The sequence below is a fragment of the Pyrgilauda ruficollis genome, unplaced genomic scaffold (assembly GCF_017590135.1).
Source record: "Pyrgilauda ruficollis isolate IOZ18807 unplaced genomic scaffold, ASM1759013v1 scaffold4, whole genome shotgun sequence".
Taxonomy (NCBI): Eukaryota; Metazoa; Chordata; class Aves; order Passeriformes; family Passeridae; genus Pyrgilauda; species Pyrgilauda ruficollis.
In genome coordinates, this window is record NW_024525489.1 from 13216672 (window position 1) to 13232859 (window position 16188).

General features: G+C 41.5%; 2 protein-coding genes across 7 annotated transcripts in view; one reads left to right on the forward strand and one right to left on the reverse strand.

The window, feature by feature from the left end:
- The window catches only part of CEP170 (centrosomal protein 170), a 94152-nt gene extending 87226 nt beyond the window's left edge, over nucleotides 1–6926 (reverse strand). For 2 of the 6 annotated variants that reach the window (XM_041477144.1, XM_041477142.1), the window contains exon 1: nucleotides 6757–6925. The gene's annotated coding sequence lies outside the window, so the exon portion shown is untranslated. Of the gene's footprint in view, nucleotides 1–6756 lie in introns of all 6 variants that reach the window. The other 4 variants (XM_041477143.1, XM_041477141.1, XM_041477146.1 and 1 more) reach the window with 3 other exon arrangements.
- Nucleotides 6927–7315: 389 nt separating this feature from the next.
- SDCCAG8 (SHH signaling and ciliogenesis regulator SDCCAG8) overlaps nucleotides 7316–16188 on the forward strand; it is a 106807-nt gene continuing 97934 nt past the window's right edge. The window contains exons 1-3 of the mRNA XM_041477147.1: nucleotides 7316–7583; nucleotides 13785–13946; nucleotides 14054–14136. Coding sequence (XP_041333081.1) covers nucleotides 7517–7583; nucleotides 13785–13946; nucleotides 14054–14136 — 312 coding nt within the window. The 5' untranslated portion in view covers nucleotides 7316–7516. The remainder of the gene's footprint in view (nucleotides 7584–13784; nucleotides 13947–14053; nucleotides 14137–16188) is intronic.

A 16188-nucleotide genomic window follows, 5' to 3' on the forward strand; every position in this document is an offset into this window, starting at 1 on the left:
CAGAAGAAGAAAAAACCAACAATGTAAAAAGCATGTTCATCAGAAGCCTCATTGCAGCTCCCCATAAAACAACTGGAGACAATTCTCTCCATCAGGAATCTGTTTTCACATGAAAAATACGCATATGTTTCCAATCTTCATTTCAGACCTTGATGAGTTCATGCCTCTTTCTGATATGGTACGTAATACATATCTCTAGGACTGACAGTGGGCATGCAATTGCACCTCTCAGAGGAGCACTCAGCCACAAACAGTTAGGCATGTTAGGCACAGGATTCCTTGTAATATATTAGGACTGGAGCTTGTCTAAAAATAGATCACAAGGTGAATTTAAGAGCTGACTAATTAAGATTTGAGTCATTAAAAACATGCTACAGAATTTGTGATCAAAATGTTAAGAGTTGAAACTAAAAACACTTATCTAAACAAAGAGGCAGGAATTATGGCATGCTTAGAACTAATTAATTTCACTAAGACTGTTCAACATTCAAGTCTACAATGACTTCATCAAAATAAAGGCTCTACCCAATTATCACCAATCTGGTCCAATAAAACAATCAGCATGATGTTTAAATGACTATGAGAGCATGATGACTGAGCAACACTTAAAAAAAAACCAGTTTTTGAAAAAGACCTTTTATTATGTTTATCAACAAGAACTGTAAAAGTAAAACAAATACAAAATGATCACCAAGGCCAATATTATCTGTAAGATGAAAAAAAAAATATATACAGGTTCCATAATTCTTATGTCAACAAGTTGCTGTCGTTCTTCAAAATTCTTTGCTAATGCAAAAGCTAAACAAAAAGTTCTGGGTTCTCAGTGACTCCTTAAAGGCTTCCTGACTAATTTCTGCTTAATATTAAAAAAATATTTGTAATAGCCAGTGTCACAGTCAATTTAAAGCTAAAATTCAAGCTTGCGTTTTTGACTAGTGAATCACCTCAGAAAGTAATTCCTACAAAAAGGGTTTCACCCTTATTTTACCTGATTATCTCCTCTGGAAACCAAGTATAATAAAAAGAAAACATGACCAGAGAAGTAATCATCATTAATCTCACAGAATTGGAACAGCTTTTTTTACAGTAAAAAGAAATTATAGAAAACCAAGATATTAATTATTTAATTAAGCTGATATATTGCTGAACATGAATAAAAAATTAGGTCATTTTTGCTGAATTGCCTTTTCAAGACTCAGTTGAAGAAATGAAGACCAAGTGGAAGGAACAATCCTTAGCAGAAACTACACCTGACTCAAAAGTTTGAAGCAGAAAATAGATGGGAGGCTAGCAATGCCTCAGAAGAAAGCAAGAAATATTGATTGCACCCTCTTCAACTCTCCCTAGGCACCAGATTATACCTATTCTTTGGAGATGGGAGGCTAGCAATGCCTCAGAAGAAAGCAAGAAATATTGCTTGCACCCTCTTCAACTCCTAGGCACCAGATTATACCTATTCTTGGAGAAAAGACAATGGCTATAAATCAGAACAAATGTCCATCTATGTGGCCATTTTTAGGAAGACTCCGAAGGGAAAGTAAAAAAGAGAAGTAAAACTACAATATTACCCTTTAAGTGTTTTTGGTTTAGTAAATTACATCGTGAAGTTAAGTAGAATAATTCCTGACATCAAGATTCCTGTGATGATCCAGTTCCATAGGGCTAAATAATCAGCTAGGTTACAGGGTAGAGAGGAGAGAAGGTAGGATTAATGAAAGCAGGAAGTATGTTCATGAGAAAACTGAAAAGGTATCATGACACTCTAACTTCCTGCATTTTTCTTCCTAATTCTTAAGTCCAATCCACTTTGAGAAGACAAATAAGACAAAATTGAAAAGGCTTTGGTTTTGAACACAGAATAGAATGCATATTTAGATGGGCAAATATTTGCAAATGAATAGAAAGATCATCAACAAAATTATTTGGGCATGTAATTTTGAAGGAAAAGTTGCAAGTACATCTGATTAAATGCACTGAGTGTATTACTACTTTCAGACCATAATGACTTGCTAATGGATTGATTACAAGTTTTTCGTATACCACAGCTGAAGACTAACAAAATACCCCATGCACAAAGAAACATCTTGGAAATGCCAGGGAGTGGCACCACTTCTGTTATTATGTCTCTGAAAAGCTCAATAATTGCAGCTCTTCCTGGAAAGAAACAAAATGAGCAGAACCAGAATTTTATTTGGAATTAAGTACAAAATGAGGTCTGGAAAATGCACCACACAGACTTCAGAAGACTCAGCTATTTGTCAAGGACAATACCCTCTTAAGTTTCACTAACTAGATCAGAATATAAAACATTTCAGGTCAAAAGAATGGAAATAAGTAAACAGAGGACTCTATTACAAGAACACCAAACCTTGCAATAAAAGCAGCAAAACCAACCAAAGGAGCAAGACAGAAAGAGGCCTGCGGTTGTTGGATCTGAGTCAGCCCACTAGACCCACCAGTGGATGATACCATAGCTCTGAAAAGCACCTAGCTAAGGAGAAGTCTATCTTTTCACTAACAGTTTATCAGAGGAGAAAAAGAGAAGGAGAAACAAAGCTGGGCTTTGCTGGGCTCACATGTGAAAAAGTTTATTACATTCTATTCAAGGAATAAAAATAAAAACTACGAATCTAAAAACCCACCCTTTCTCAAAACCCCTACCTACTAGAACTTTCCTACAATTCACAAAACCCACAGACTTCAAAAGTAGTAAATAGGAGAGACAAAACTACGAAAATACTCAAAAATTTACAACCCTAAATTCCATAAAGGAGAAAATACCAACATTAGCCTGGACCAAAAATCCTGCTTATCCTCATACAAAGGCCACAATGCTTAACAGAGCTACTCATCTTCCCTCTTTTAACATTTACTTTCCAGAGAACTTTTTTTTTTTTTCTTCCAGTGATAGGTTCTTAATGTTTAGTCTGTGGCTGTGGACATTTTACATATCAAGGACCTCAAATAAAGACTAACAGAACAAACCCAGTACCTCAATTTTTTGTTTTCTTGGATTAATACATAGCCCACCTCTTGTCTGACCGCAGTAGCCTGCAGTGGTGCAGAGGACAGCCATATAGGACAGTAAAGTAAATGAAATGTATCTTTGCTACTGGAAAAATGAGTATTCCCCTCTTCCTGGCTTGACACTGCTGACCCTGTTCTGTGTACTTGCTCTGGCAGTCATCTGACCACACAATAAGATAATTCAATTTGCTAATCCAAGGGAGGAAGGGGAAAAAAAAAAAAAAAGAGCAAAACAAAAAGAAAAGAAACTGTTCTCCTGGGTTAGTGGAGTGAATTAACTTCTCATGTACTTGGTAAACTACCAGAGTCACTGCAACAAAGCAGTGCAGCCATGCTGTACCAAACCCAAAGAGAAGGAAGTAACTGGGAATACTCCATGCAGAGCCATTAAGACAGGAGAACAACTAGTCAGCCTCTTCAATATCCACCCCACTCCCTTACCTCTCCCCCATAATCTAAGAGCTGGCAGAACACACTTACATTTCAGTGCTGCAGCACTGAGTACATTCCCAAACACAGGTCTCCCCACCTGAAATCTAATTCCATCAGCAATCTACTAAAATATAATTGTGGCTTTTATTTGATACTTCTAGGACAAGCTGGTTTTGACATATGATAAAAAATGATACATACTAATTTAAAATATAAGTGTTTTTTTGAAGGTCAAACACAATTTTAATTAAATAGATCACTCTACTCACAAATGCATTTGTAGAATAAAAACCTTCCAGAATAAAGCCTCCCAGCTTTTTGGTGGTAGAGTCAGAGAAACTAAACTGCAATACGGATTTAGGCATTTGCAATTTATTTTAGTATTTTTTTAATATTTCAATTACAACCGACACATATGAAGTCGTTTAAACAACTCTCTTCCCACCTTTATTTGCATGCATTCTGTTACAGTTTAAGTCACCTAATCACATACTACTTTCCCCATGACACCTGTCCCATTCAACATGCTAGCTGGACTGTGATCCAGGGAAACATTAGCACTGAGCATTGAAGGAGACCAGTCCCTTGAAAATGCATGGATACACGCAAGGATCAATACCAGAACGGAAGGCACACAGGCCTTTGGTGAGAGCATTACAAACCTAAGAGACAATGAAAGGCCCCCACAGGCTCAATCAGCACAGTGAAGATGTGCACCTTAGAGGAGATACACACATCTAACACCAGCTCCCAGCTAGCAGACTTGAAGCTCCATCCCTCAGTCACTAACAACTCCCTTTTCTCAATTTGCAGTCTCTTGGTCACAACAGAATCAATTTTTACTACATTGTGCATATTCTTCAAACAGGGGGAAGTGCTACTGTGTTCTTTTACAATCTCACAAGTGCTAGAAGCAGAGAGAATTTACTTATAGAAAAGCTACTATATGCATGTATTCCATATCTGATGCCTCAGTTTAGAATTTTTCTAAAGGAAAACCAGAATTTCACAGCTTTTCTTTGCTTTCTAGCTAAAGTAAAAACAATCTGTTGCATCTCTGTTCCATTCTGCCTGCAAAGCTAAGAAAAGCAGTGCTAACATGGAAACTGTCCTGTTAGGAGAGTCAAGGAGATACTATGGTGTCAATATACATTAAATACCTTCTCCCTGCAATGCCAAGAACTGGAAATGGTACTGCAAAATCCATTTCTGCAACTTCTCATGCCTTGGGTTTCATTCCAGGCATTTGAGGAAGATTCCAAGCTCTCACCTACAACTGAACATAGACTTTTGCAGTTCATTTTCATAACCTGGAGCTTTTCTGGCTTGTATGTTATCAATAGAATTTTAAAGAAATTTTGCTTGTCAAGTCCATTACAGCAGATGAAACTCAAGATAGAAATAACCCATTTTTTTTTCAAAAGTCAGATTAGACATGGGCAATAATCATATGTCAAAACCACTCCCCAAACAATGCATGCAATGTCATGCCAAAGTTTGGTAACAACTTATAAGCCAGAAGGTTTCTCTTCAAAAGAATTAAAGAAAGCATTTTAATCTGATCCATTCCAAATAACTTCAAGATTGTTGAGATTTTGACAAAATTCCTTGTATCCCCAGCTGCACTACTCTCTCTATTCAGCCAGCCTTCCAAACCTCCATCAGACAAAGGGAGAAAAAAAGCCAACAAGAACAGAACATTTACATGAAGGTGAAAAAGTATTTTTAAAAGTGACAATCAAAGAGCGAAGGGAGATTATTTGCAGTGCTTATGTTTAACTTTTTCCCCGTTAAATAAAATTGAAAGCTGAAGAGCTCCCATATCAGTAGAGTTTAGCAAGACAGACTTCTCAGCATCTGAACAGAAAGTAATTCCCAGAGGAAATTAATCATAGGAAATCACAGCATATGTAATCATGCCTCTGTTCAGTTTACAAAAACTGTCCCATCCCACATATCATTTTGCAGATGCAAGCCCAGGGCCAAGAACGCTGTCACAAAGCCTTGAATGGCATTCCAAAGGAGAAAAGATGATCATCGCAGTGCTAGAACAGGCTTTATTCTTTCAAAGTACTTAAATATTTTATGAGTACCTTTGCTTTCACAGAGAAGAAAATAATTTCCTCCAAGTGCAGATCAGTGGATGCTATCTAATCTCTTGTCACAATAACGCAATCTTTATGTATACACAACACATCAGCATACCATCTACATCTCTTTTTTTTTTTTTTTTTTTTCCCCTATCAAGCCGCGAGCATTGATGGGCTAATTGTCGGCTGATGCCGAAAAAGCGCTCAGAACACGGCCGGCAGCGCTGGCAGGCAGCGCTCAGCCGTGCCCTCCCGGCTCCGGGCTCGCAGGGCGCCGGGGGCCCGGGGAGCGCCCCCGCCCCGCCCCTCCCGCCCGCTTCCTCCGCTTTCTGCGACGCCGCTTTCTGCTCGAAAATCGCCATCGGGTTTTTGTTAGCGCAGTAACCCGTTCGTCCCCACGGCGGGCACACAAAGTGGGCCCGGGCTGCTCCTCGGGGGACAAAACCCTGATTTCATGTTTTTCCCGGGAAGCGCCTCGAAAAAGGAAAAGCTCCCGCCTTCGGGAGGATATTTTCGGAAGCAGGGGACCTGACTCCTCGGGTGGAAATACACAATACGAGAAAAGGCGAAACCCGCAGATTTTCTCCATCACCCTTTCACAGAAGATATTATTTTAGGATGGGGGGAAACGCCGCATCCCAGACGAAGGGCGTCACTGATTTTTACATCCGGAGAAACACGCTGCCTCCAGCCGCGGGGCAGCCAGTGAAAGAAGGTCACCCCAAAAAAAAATTAAACCTCTGGAAGCGTCTCCGCTGGAACCGCGGAAATCCGCCCGCGGGAGGGGAGGCTGCGCAGCCCCGGGGCTGGCTGGCTGGCTGGCTGGGTGGGTGTGCCGGGGCGCCCCGCGGGCGGAAAGGGGCAGGGAGACGCGGCCAGCGGGATCCAGCAGCACCAAATGCCAGATGCGGGATGCCGTCCGCGTCCCGCCTGAGGCGATGCCCCCTGGCAGCGGCGATCGCCCCGCGCCGACGAGGGGAAAGGGAGGCGGGGGCGCGGAGTAAGCTACGGGCCCGACGGGGGAGGGGGAGCGGGCTGTGCCCAGACCGTGCTGCCTCCCCCTCCGCCGGCCGCAGCCCGCCCGGGTCCCGGCGGGCGGGTACCTCCTGACACAATAGGCACCGGGCGGACCGCGGCCCCGCTCCCCGCCACGGCTCCCGCCCGACCCGCAGCCCAGGGCGGCGGCGGCAGCATCATCCTCACTCACCCCTCCGAGGAGGCTCGCGCGCCGGGGAGGGGCCGTCGCTAGCGGGTGCTCAGCGAGCCGGCATCCCGCGGGATGCGGAGCGAGGGCGGAGCGCTCGGTGTCCCTGTGGCAACGGCCCCGGCGTTATTCCCTGCACATAGCGGCGGCTAACGGCACCGCGGCACCGCGCCGCACTGCGCACGCGCCGGGGCCCAGCGGCGGCGGGGCCGCGCTGCGCCTGCGCCGCCCGCAGACAATAGCGTTCCCCGGGCTGCGGGCGCTCCCCGCGCGGGCGATGGCGGGAGGTAAACGGCGTTTCCCGCCCCGATCCGCCCCGGCCGTGGCGGGACCGCCGCTGAGCCCGCTGCAGGCCCGAGGGCGTAGGCGGACGGGCTGTGCTGTGCGCAGGCGCGACTGCGGCTGCGATCCACAACAAAGGGGAGATGAGTTGCGGCGACCACCCTTTCCCGGTTGCCGGGGGTGGGCGGTGGGAGGGGACTCTGTCTCCGGCGGCGCGGTGCATGCTGGGACTTGTAGTCCTGGCGGCGACATTCCCGCCGTCGGGAAGCGCGAGGGATTCCTGGCGTTGCTAGTCTCAGCTGCGGCGGCCGACGGCAACGGTCGGCCACCAGGAGCCGGAGGGATCCCCGCAGGTGGCTCCTCCGAGAGCCCAGCGCGGGAAGGTAGAACGGGTGGAACTACTGTCCCCCAGCCTCGCCGCGGGGAGCCCCCGGTGCCGGGGGACAGCGCCGGCTGCTCGCCGGCAGCCAGCGGCGCCCTGATGCGGGCGCCCCGCGGGGAGCGCGCCCTGGAGGAGTCCCTGGAGCGGTACCAGAGGCGCCTCCGAGGTGAGCGGCACGGGCGCGGGGTGAGGGCGGGCCGCCCCAGCCGCCAGCCGGGTCTGCGGCTGCCCCCGCCCCGCGGAGCGCCCCGGCCGGGCTGGGACGGGCGCGCAGCGGGGAAGTTGCGCCCACAGCCGACCGCAGGCGCCGTGCTTGCTGTCACATGCGCTGGTCTCACCGTGACTCGGCTCGGGCGGCACCGCTGCTGCTTCGGGCGCGGTTTTGGCCATCCTTGAAGAACGGCTTCTAGTCGTGGTAAAGATGAGGGTACGAATGGGCTCTAATGAGAGTGGTTGTTTCCGCTCTCATCGAGTGTGTTCATACCTGCCGCTTTGTCCAAGAAGCGTGGTGTATAGCCCGACAGAGAGCACCCGAATCTGTCAGCCTGGGCTTACCAGCCTTCAGACTGTCACTGGCTGGGCGAAGTAAATGTCCGAATTCTGAAGAAAGCCAGTGGATAGTTTGTGGGTATGCGAACCTACTGGTGCGAAAAGTTGTGTGCTGAGTACAGCACCCCCACATGGCCTGTTGGGATGTTTCCTGTGCCATAGGAAACAACATTGCCAAAAAGAAGAAAGAAACAAGGATAAAACAATGGAAACATTTTCAAATAGCTACTTGATACTTGATTCTCAGCAAATGTTTTTTTACTTCTTCTCCAAGGAGCGTCAGTTCCTTACATTAGCGATAGCTTTCTTTTGTTCCACAAGATAGAGCTTTGAGGAATCATTTCTATTTACTTTTCCTGTAGATGAAATGAGCATGGTAATGCTACTTGACACTTGCAGTTAACAGTTATTGCAGAGCAGTTGGGATAACAAATATCAGGGCTGTTTAACAGTGTGTGAGACTGTTAGAGCTGACCATTTCTAATGGATACATTGGATGCATGTATTCTCTTCATAAAACTTATTTTCATTTTATCTTTTTCTGACTGGATCTCCTTACACTGGATCTGTTATATTTGCTAAATAATTTCATATCCTGAATTTCTGGTGAGCATTTCCCCTTTACATTCTTGGAAACAAGAATTTTCTTTTCATACAATGCCAAGGTAATTTTGATTTCATACATCTGGGGGTGCTTCTTATGTAGAAATCAATGTGGTCATGCACAAACAGCCCCAATACAGGGCAATATAACATAAGTTCTGTTGTGTTTCTCAAAAGAACCTCTTTATTTCTCAGTGATGTACAATTTTTAACTCCTTTGAGTTATACGGCATTTTCCACATCATTACTACCAGTGTTTGGAATTCACCGTAGGACAAACAGGTTATCATTACTCTCAAAGTTGTCAAATATTTATCTTATATAGTTATACAGCTTGAGATTTTTCTTCCCATTGGGATGACCCTGTCATTCGGGTTCAGCAATTTTAGGTGGCGTGCTTTGGGCATTATTTGATGTATTTGAAATATAGCATTCATAACCTGCCTGTAATGCTTGACATTATCTGGATGCAGGCTGAGTTCATGGCAACAGGTTCTCACCACCCATGCTGGACAGCAGAAGAATCACTTTACAGCCTTACTCAGTTTGATGGAAGGGTTCTTAAGTTCTCAAAGAGCAACTGATTATTTCTGGGCAGTGTCCTTTGTTGCAAAGGGAAATCCCTCAGAAGACAGGGAGCCTGAGTGTTCAGTAAACTGAGTCTGGTGGCCAGAGGGCAGAAAGCTGGACCAAAAAAACCTGATGAAGACCTAACTGCTCTTAGAGAGAGAGGAACAACAGAGAGGCTTTGATAAATAACAAAGGTTCTATAATGTAGCTTTTCCTGACCTTGTATAATGGAAGTCTTTAATGCTATGTGTAGTACTAAGTTAAGAGGGTGGTATTTGTACAGTTGAGGTTATTAGGTTACTGCATAAACTTTCATATAATTGAGACCATTTCAAATGAACCTTAAAAACTTTAGGAGATAGTATTTCTAATAAAACGTTCTTCTCAAGGGAGTAGAGGTATTTTGTAATGAGAATGAGTGGTGAGCTGCTGTATGCATATTAATAACTGAAAATTGACAGGCATAATGTGAATGTCCATTGGGCCTTCTGCTACACCACTGCTGAGAGGAGAGTGATGCCTTCCTGTGACTTCCCCCTTTTCTCCTAACAGCAGTAAATTGAGAAGACTATTTAGAGTCCAGTTCTTTGTTTCTAGCATATTTCTGGTTTCTTGAACTATTAGCTTATATTTTTGTGTTGAGTTTTCTGCCTCTTGAGTAAAGAGCGCTGGCTCACTGTTGGACCTGGGACAGTATAAGAGCAAGAGAAAAGGAGGGGCAAACCATCCTTTTTAGGTACTGAGCCTGATACACTTGTCTACCTCAAGTCTGTCATAGGATATTGTGGAAATGACATTCTGTATTCCACTGCATTGCTGAGTGCAGTGTCCTACATAATTTCAGAGAAGGGAGTTGCAAACCCTAAGAGAAACAGATGACAAGATAAGACTTTTCCGAATAAAGTTTCATTTTGTGGCTGTTTTATGTGGTTCCAAAAATAAAACATAAGAGATGGTAAGGCAAAGCCATCTTAGGAAAAGTGAGTATGTGGCCCAGTTTCCATCACTACAAGATAGCTGTCACACTGAAGCAGCTTAGAATTACATTCTTAATGGGATTTTTTTGCTTACGCTTTTTATTTTTATTTGGTAGGTGTTTCTAGGTATTCTTCTGAACACAAAATGTTCTTTTAAAGGTGGTGAATCTGCCAAGAGGAACTTGGCAATGAGGTTTTCACATGTGAGGGTTTCTAGAATTTAGGCAAATGCTTTATGCTCTGCAGAAAGAGCTGGTATAGGAACTTGTAACAATGACTGCTGCAGCTGTACTTTTAAAGATGATAGCTTGGTAAAAGTTATGCTGAAAACTACATATTTCTCACATAAAAAGAGAGCAAGAAGCCAAATCAGAAGGATTTGTTATTTTGGAACATCTGAGCATTTCACACACCTTGGGATTTTTTGAGGCCTGACTAATGAACAGCCTGGTATTGCTCATTGCTGCATGTAAAATCCTCAGCAGCTCAGGTAGTGACAGACAGGATACTTTTAGTCTCAAAACTGCCATGTAGTGTGTTACTTCCACACTAACATACCTGTGTTTGGCAGCCAAGAAAGAGGAACAGCTGGATGTCAGAATGGGAAGTGAAGTTCCAAGGTGTACTAAACTCAAAAACCCCTATAAACCAAATTCTCAGTTTCAATATTTTTCAGTAGTTACTTGACTGAAAAGATATATGGTATAATATTTTAGATTTTTAGCTGTCAATGGAAGCAAATGTTGATCTAATTTTGGACGGGAAAGTTTTCTTTAAATGGCCATTGTCTTTTTGCTTTCACTAGTGTGTCTAATTGTCTCTTTTGTTAGTTACTGTTTCACAAAAATTCTACAGCGATTTGCTTTGGGGTTTTTTTAAGACCTAAGGAATCAGTGTAATTCCTTCTCTAATTTTCTAAGGCTGTTTGCTGATTGGGAACCATGAGATATCAGCAAGTTATGCTGTTTGTTGAATTTATAGCCAGTAACTTCATGTTCTTGTAGACATTATTAGAACTGGACTGTTAGGTTTGGGTGACAGACTTATAACAACTTTTTCATAGGCTTGCCGTTTGTTTTCTTCAATTTATGTTGCTTAATGATTCTAGCAGCTGGAGTTATTTTCCATGTCTTTCAGGCAATTCTGTTGTTTTGAATGATTGATTCATTTGCTCCCAGACTATTTTCTATGGCATTTCTGAGTCCATGAATGAGGTAGCTTTGGTGCTTTCATTTAAAGGAGTACTCTTTTTAAAGAATTCTGTGCAGGGCCTGAGGAAACATCTCTTGTTTAGGCAATGCTAAACTGGTTCAATGCCTTCTGGGTTTTTTTCCTGTTTTGACTTCAGTGGCAAATTGTTTCTACACTGTTTTTTTTTTTTTTTTTAATGTATTGAGTTTGATCCATCAGGTTTGGGTGCTAGCTGGTCATTTTTCATAATCATCTCAGATCCTTTGAACACTGAAAACCAAAGGGCTTAATAGTAAGTCAGGAGTTTTTTTGAAGTTTCAATCCGCATGAGTCCAAATTCAATTAGATCATCAGCTGTTCCAATAGGAAATAGCACTTCCACGATGTTTTAGCATAGAACAGGAATATGAGTTTGGATTTTATTTGTAGAGTCTTGTTAAGACATCAAAAAGACAGGTGCTGATTGATTTTGATATGCAAATCATAGTGCTGCATGTGAGCAGGTTTTGCAGTATGTTTTCACTGAGGCCATGTTTCTATAAAATGTACTATTACAGGAGTGGCTTAACAGAAACAGATTGAATTGGGGAGACTTAAAAATTAATTGCTTCTGAATTAATTAAAAAATTAATCATGTTGTCTTTCAGCAGATGTTTTTGTTGTCCTGTAGTTTGCATCCACAGTGTTTTTTTAAAATTTCTTTCATATTTAAAAAGAATATTTTAACATTGTAAGAAACAACAAACATAGTCTTTCTGCTCCTTGGTATATTGTCTTTTATCCTAGTGTCCAAAATTATGTTCCTTACTTTGGAAATAAAAAATACTGTAATGTATTTATTCCCTTTTAAGCATCCAGTTCAACTCTTACTGAAGTAAGTGTTGGATCTCTTGTATCTGGTGAATGTAAAGCCACACCACTGGGACTTAATTCCCTGTTTCCCAGTGGAGAGTGTCTTGCCTATGACAGCAACATTAGTAATTTGAAAATAGGCAAGCTTTTAAGAAATTTAAGCAGATACTTGCTGACACTTTCCAGAATGTGGTGGCATTATTTCAGAGGCAGGAAAGTGTAGTAAAAAAAAAAAAAAATTGGCATAATTGTGCCATTGATAGTGGTTTTAATGTGTTTCACTACTACTGGCCTATATGTTTATGGGAAAAGAGGACAGAGTGTAAGATCTCTGTTATCTTTGTGGATGAAGTAATAGCTTGGAGTTCAGAAGCTGTAATACTACAGACAGAGAGAAGTTCTGGGAAAACCTATATATATGGGCTTAGTTGGTTCTGGTTTGGTTTGGTTTGGTTTGTTGTTTGTCCCTTGGCTAGGGAGCAAATACTGGTACTCTGGGGTTCTCTGGCAGACAACTACAGGGAATGGGGAAATGAAGGAACTTCAATGCTGCCAGATTAAGGCACACCACATGACAATTTATATTACATTGAACACTTCTTGGCAACAAATGGTTGCAACATAGTTTGCTAAATATCTAAGCCATTGCATCAGTGAGATACTTCTGCCATTTCTCAGTTAGCTCTTCCGCCCTCATAGCATCCTGGAATGCTCAAGAAAGCATGAAGAGCCTAAGTATGCCAAAAGTGAAATATTTGACCTAAACCCTTCTTTTTCTGAGTCATTGCCTTGTAAATGGTATTTGGGTTTGTATTACTAAATTTTCACTGTTTAAAATATGCTTATTATTTTTGTGAAGTCAGCTGAATCAAATAAAAGATTAAGAAAGGAATATAAGGAAAAATTATATTGAACATTAGATAAGACCTTTATTGTATCATCTGTCAGCAAGTCAGCTCTTGAAAATATTTGTATTTATGTGGATAGAGGTTTTCTGCTGTGTTTGTTTGGTCTTTTTTCTAGAATAGTGTGTGTTGTTATTTATTTTTCACATTGTTCAGAAATCACTCATGTTTATTAAATAACTGTTCTATGGTGGCTTGGTTTGCTGAGTTATTACTTCATTTACTCAGGTATTTGTTTCATTGTGTGACATGTTGCATTGTAATAATGTGTGGCGGCATCACTAAAATGCAAAAACATTTTTCTTGGTTTCCAATCCAGCATATTGTAGAAAATGTAGCATGAGCTTTAGGTTCATAGAAAAGTATGGAAGGTGCAAATGTTAGGAAATATTTTAGGGTCAAGTATATTATTACTTGTGCTGCTCCAGTGTCCTAATGGTATTGAGGGGCTAAGATGCTATGTATAGCTCTTCTGTGAAAAATTTGTATTTAGTAAATATTTTGCAAATATGGTAGGTTTTTTTTGGTTGTTTGCATTAGATAATTGCTTCCAGTGGCTGAGTTTAGGTCAAGTAGTCAAGCTAGACACATGCTGAATGCTTGTAGCTCTCTCATGTTTTTTCCCATTTGAAATATCAGTCAGTAAATCCTTTCTTTTATGGTGATTATTGTGGGTAATGATGTGGTTGGGGTTTTTTTTTTTTGTTTTTTTTTTTTTAGAACGTGCCAGTGAAAGCATCTCTCAACTGAAACATGCCTTGGCAAAAGGTGATGGCACAGGATTTGACCAGTCCTCTGTGGATGAGGGCAGTGACAATGCAGACACGGCCAATGATGACTGTGAGACTGCACCCAGTCAGGAACTGCCGCACAGTCATGCGGGTAAGATTGCTCTGAAAGCAAATGGTTTAAACATTGTTAGGAATTACACTAATTTCAATTTTAAACGTAATTATATATTGATTATAATGGTTTTTATCTCTTCCTAGTTAACCAACTTAAAATTTTGTTGCAACACCAAGAAAGAATGGAAAGTGAAGAGTCTCCTTCAAGAAGGAAGAATTCATTCCATGTATGTTTCTTCTGGTTTCATTTTTGTTTGAATAAACAGCATGCATGTTGATTTTATAGTATAAAGAGAAAAAAAAAAAACATTGAATCATTTTAACAATCTTAAATATGGGAGCTTCCTGAGGCTATGACCAGAACTTGGTATCCTTATGTCCATAATGGAAGAAAAAGGAATCTATAATACAAGGTTTATGCTTTTCTTCTTTTTGTTGACCATGTAATGTGGTTGTCCATCCTTTTTGTTTTGAAAACACTTGGGATAAACAAGGAAAAATTTCTGAAAAAGCAGCCTCTTTTTCCCTTTGACTGTACCTTAAGGATTCTCAGTGTCCTTCTTATGCTTTAACTATGCTTTTTCTTGAAAGAGTTAGAGATGTTCGTGCAAAAACAGGTTTTGTAGTTCTCTGCCTAAATGTAATGGTCTCTGTCAAAGTTTGATTACTCCCTTACAAGGGCTTCTCAGATGCTGCTTCATGGAAGCAGAACTGCACCACAGTACGTGTGATACACCATTCAGTTACAGAGCAGCTGAGAGTTGCTAGAATCTCCACAGAAAAATAATTCAAAGGCGCTGTTGCAGTTTTATCTTTTGATGGCCTACACTGAATATTTTTGCTTTATACTAAGCAAGACAAGCAGCTCTTTGCTGTCAAAGTTAACAGCAGAATAATCTAAAATCTGTATTCCTGCTGTGTTGCTTTCAGCTTGTATAATGAGCATAGCTCTGCTGTCCTGACATTAAGGAATTTTATTTAAAGTTAACTTTTTTGAGTGTTCTAAGGCCAACGAGTTTAGTATGGTTGTTCTGCCTGGTATTTTGCCTCATAATGGCATAGGAAAGAGTTAGTGTTTTGTAGCTCAAGGGCTTGATGGACCATTGGATGACTTTGGCATGACATGAATCGGTATCAGTTTGTATTTAGCCTTGGAAGGAAGAGAAAGAGTCTTTTATTCCATCTTTGGTGAAGTTTTCTACTTATATTGGGAAGTTTTAGTAGAGTGGAGAATTTAGAAAATTGATTACTTTTATCTAAGAAACTTGATATAGTGCTTTCAGGGAGTGGATCAAAGGATGGAGGAATAAACAGAGAAAAAAATGGGAATTTTCTGTATTGGTACAGCATTGCCCCATTTCTTCCTCTTGCAGTTTCCAGTGAGAGATATTCTGTCAAGTGTGGCTTTACTGTCCTTTGCAGCTGTCCTCCATCTGCTTGAGGATATGAAAGTGTTCTGAAGTCAGACCACGTGTAAAGCTCAAAAAAATGCTGAACTGCAAAAGTGCACACACACCAAAAATAAGCCCAAGCCCTCATAAAATATGAGCCTGTCTGGTGATTTACTGGACACTGCAGAAACACTTCTTGTATAAGAAGAATCCAATTTCCCAAAGGTCAAGGAAAGCAAACTTAGATTATGAGTAACCTTAACCTTTTGCTTTGAGTGCTGCTGAAATACCTGATGACTGCTGAATAGTAAATGATTGCAGGATATATAGCTAAATGTAACATTTCACAAAAACTATACACTTTAGTAATCTTTACTACACTTCATACATATAAATTATATTGTTGCAACAAAATTCCCTTTTCTTTCCCATAGATTAAAGTTGCAATAGACATCAAATTATTAAATCATTTCTTTGATTACACCCAGGTGGTTGGGCAGAAATTTTCCTTTTGCTCTACACTTCATCACCTGAGGTCAAGGCCCAGCAAGATTGCTTCACATAACAACTGCAGTTCTGCAAGCTGGGTTTTGGCTAACCTAGCTGCACCCAGCCTCTGTTCCTGACACTCTTATATGTGATGGATTCCTCTTGTCTCATGCCAGTTTATACGGTGGCAGAGTTTCTCTGATTCTGTGGTTTAGATGCTTGAGATTTGAGACATTCTGGAAAAGTACAAGGTGGGCCAAATTATTTGTGATGTTGGCAAAACTGTTTGTCACCATGTTGAATGCTGGCTTCTAGAGCAGCTAAGCATTTATATTTTATAAATCCTTTTCAGTATTAAGTATTTTAATGTGAAGAGTGTTTCCAAGACTCAGGCATAAT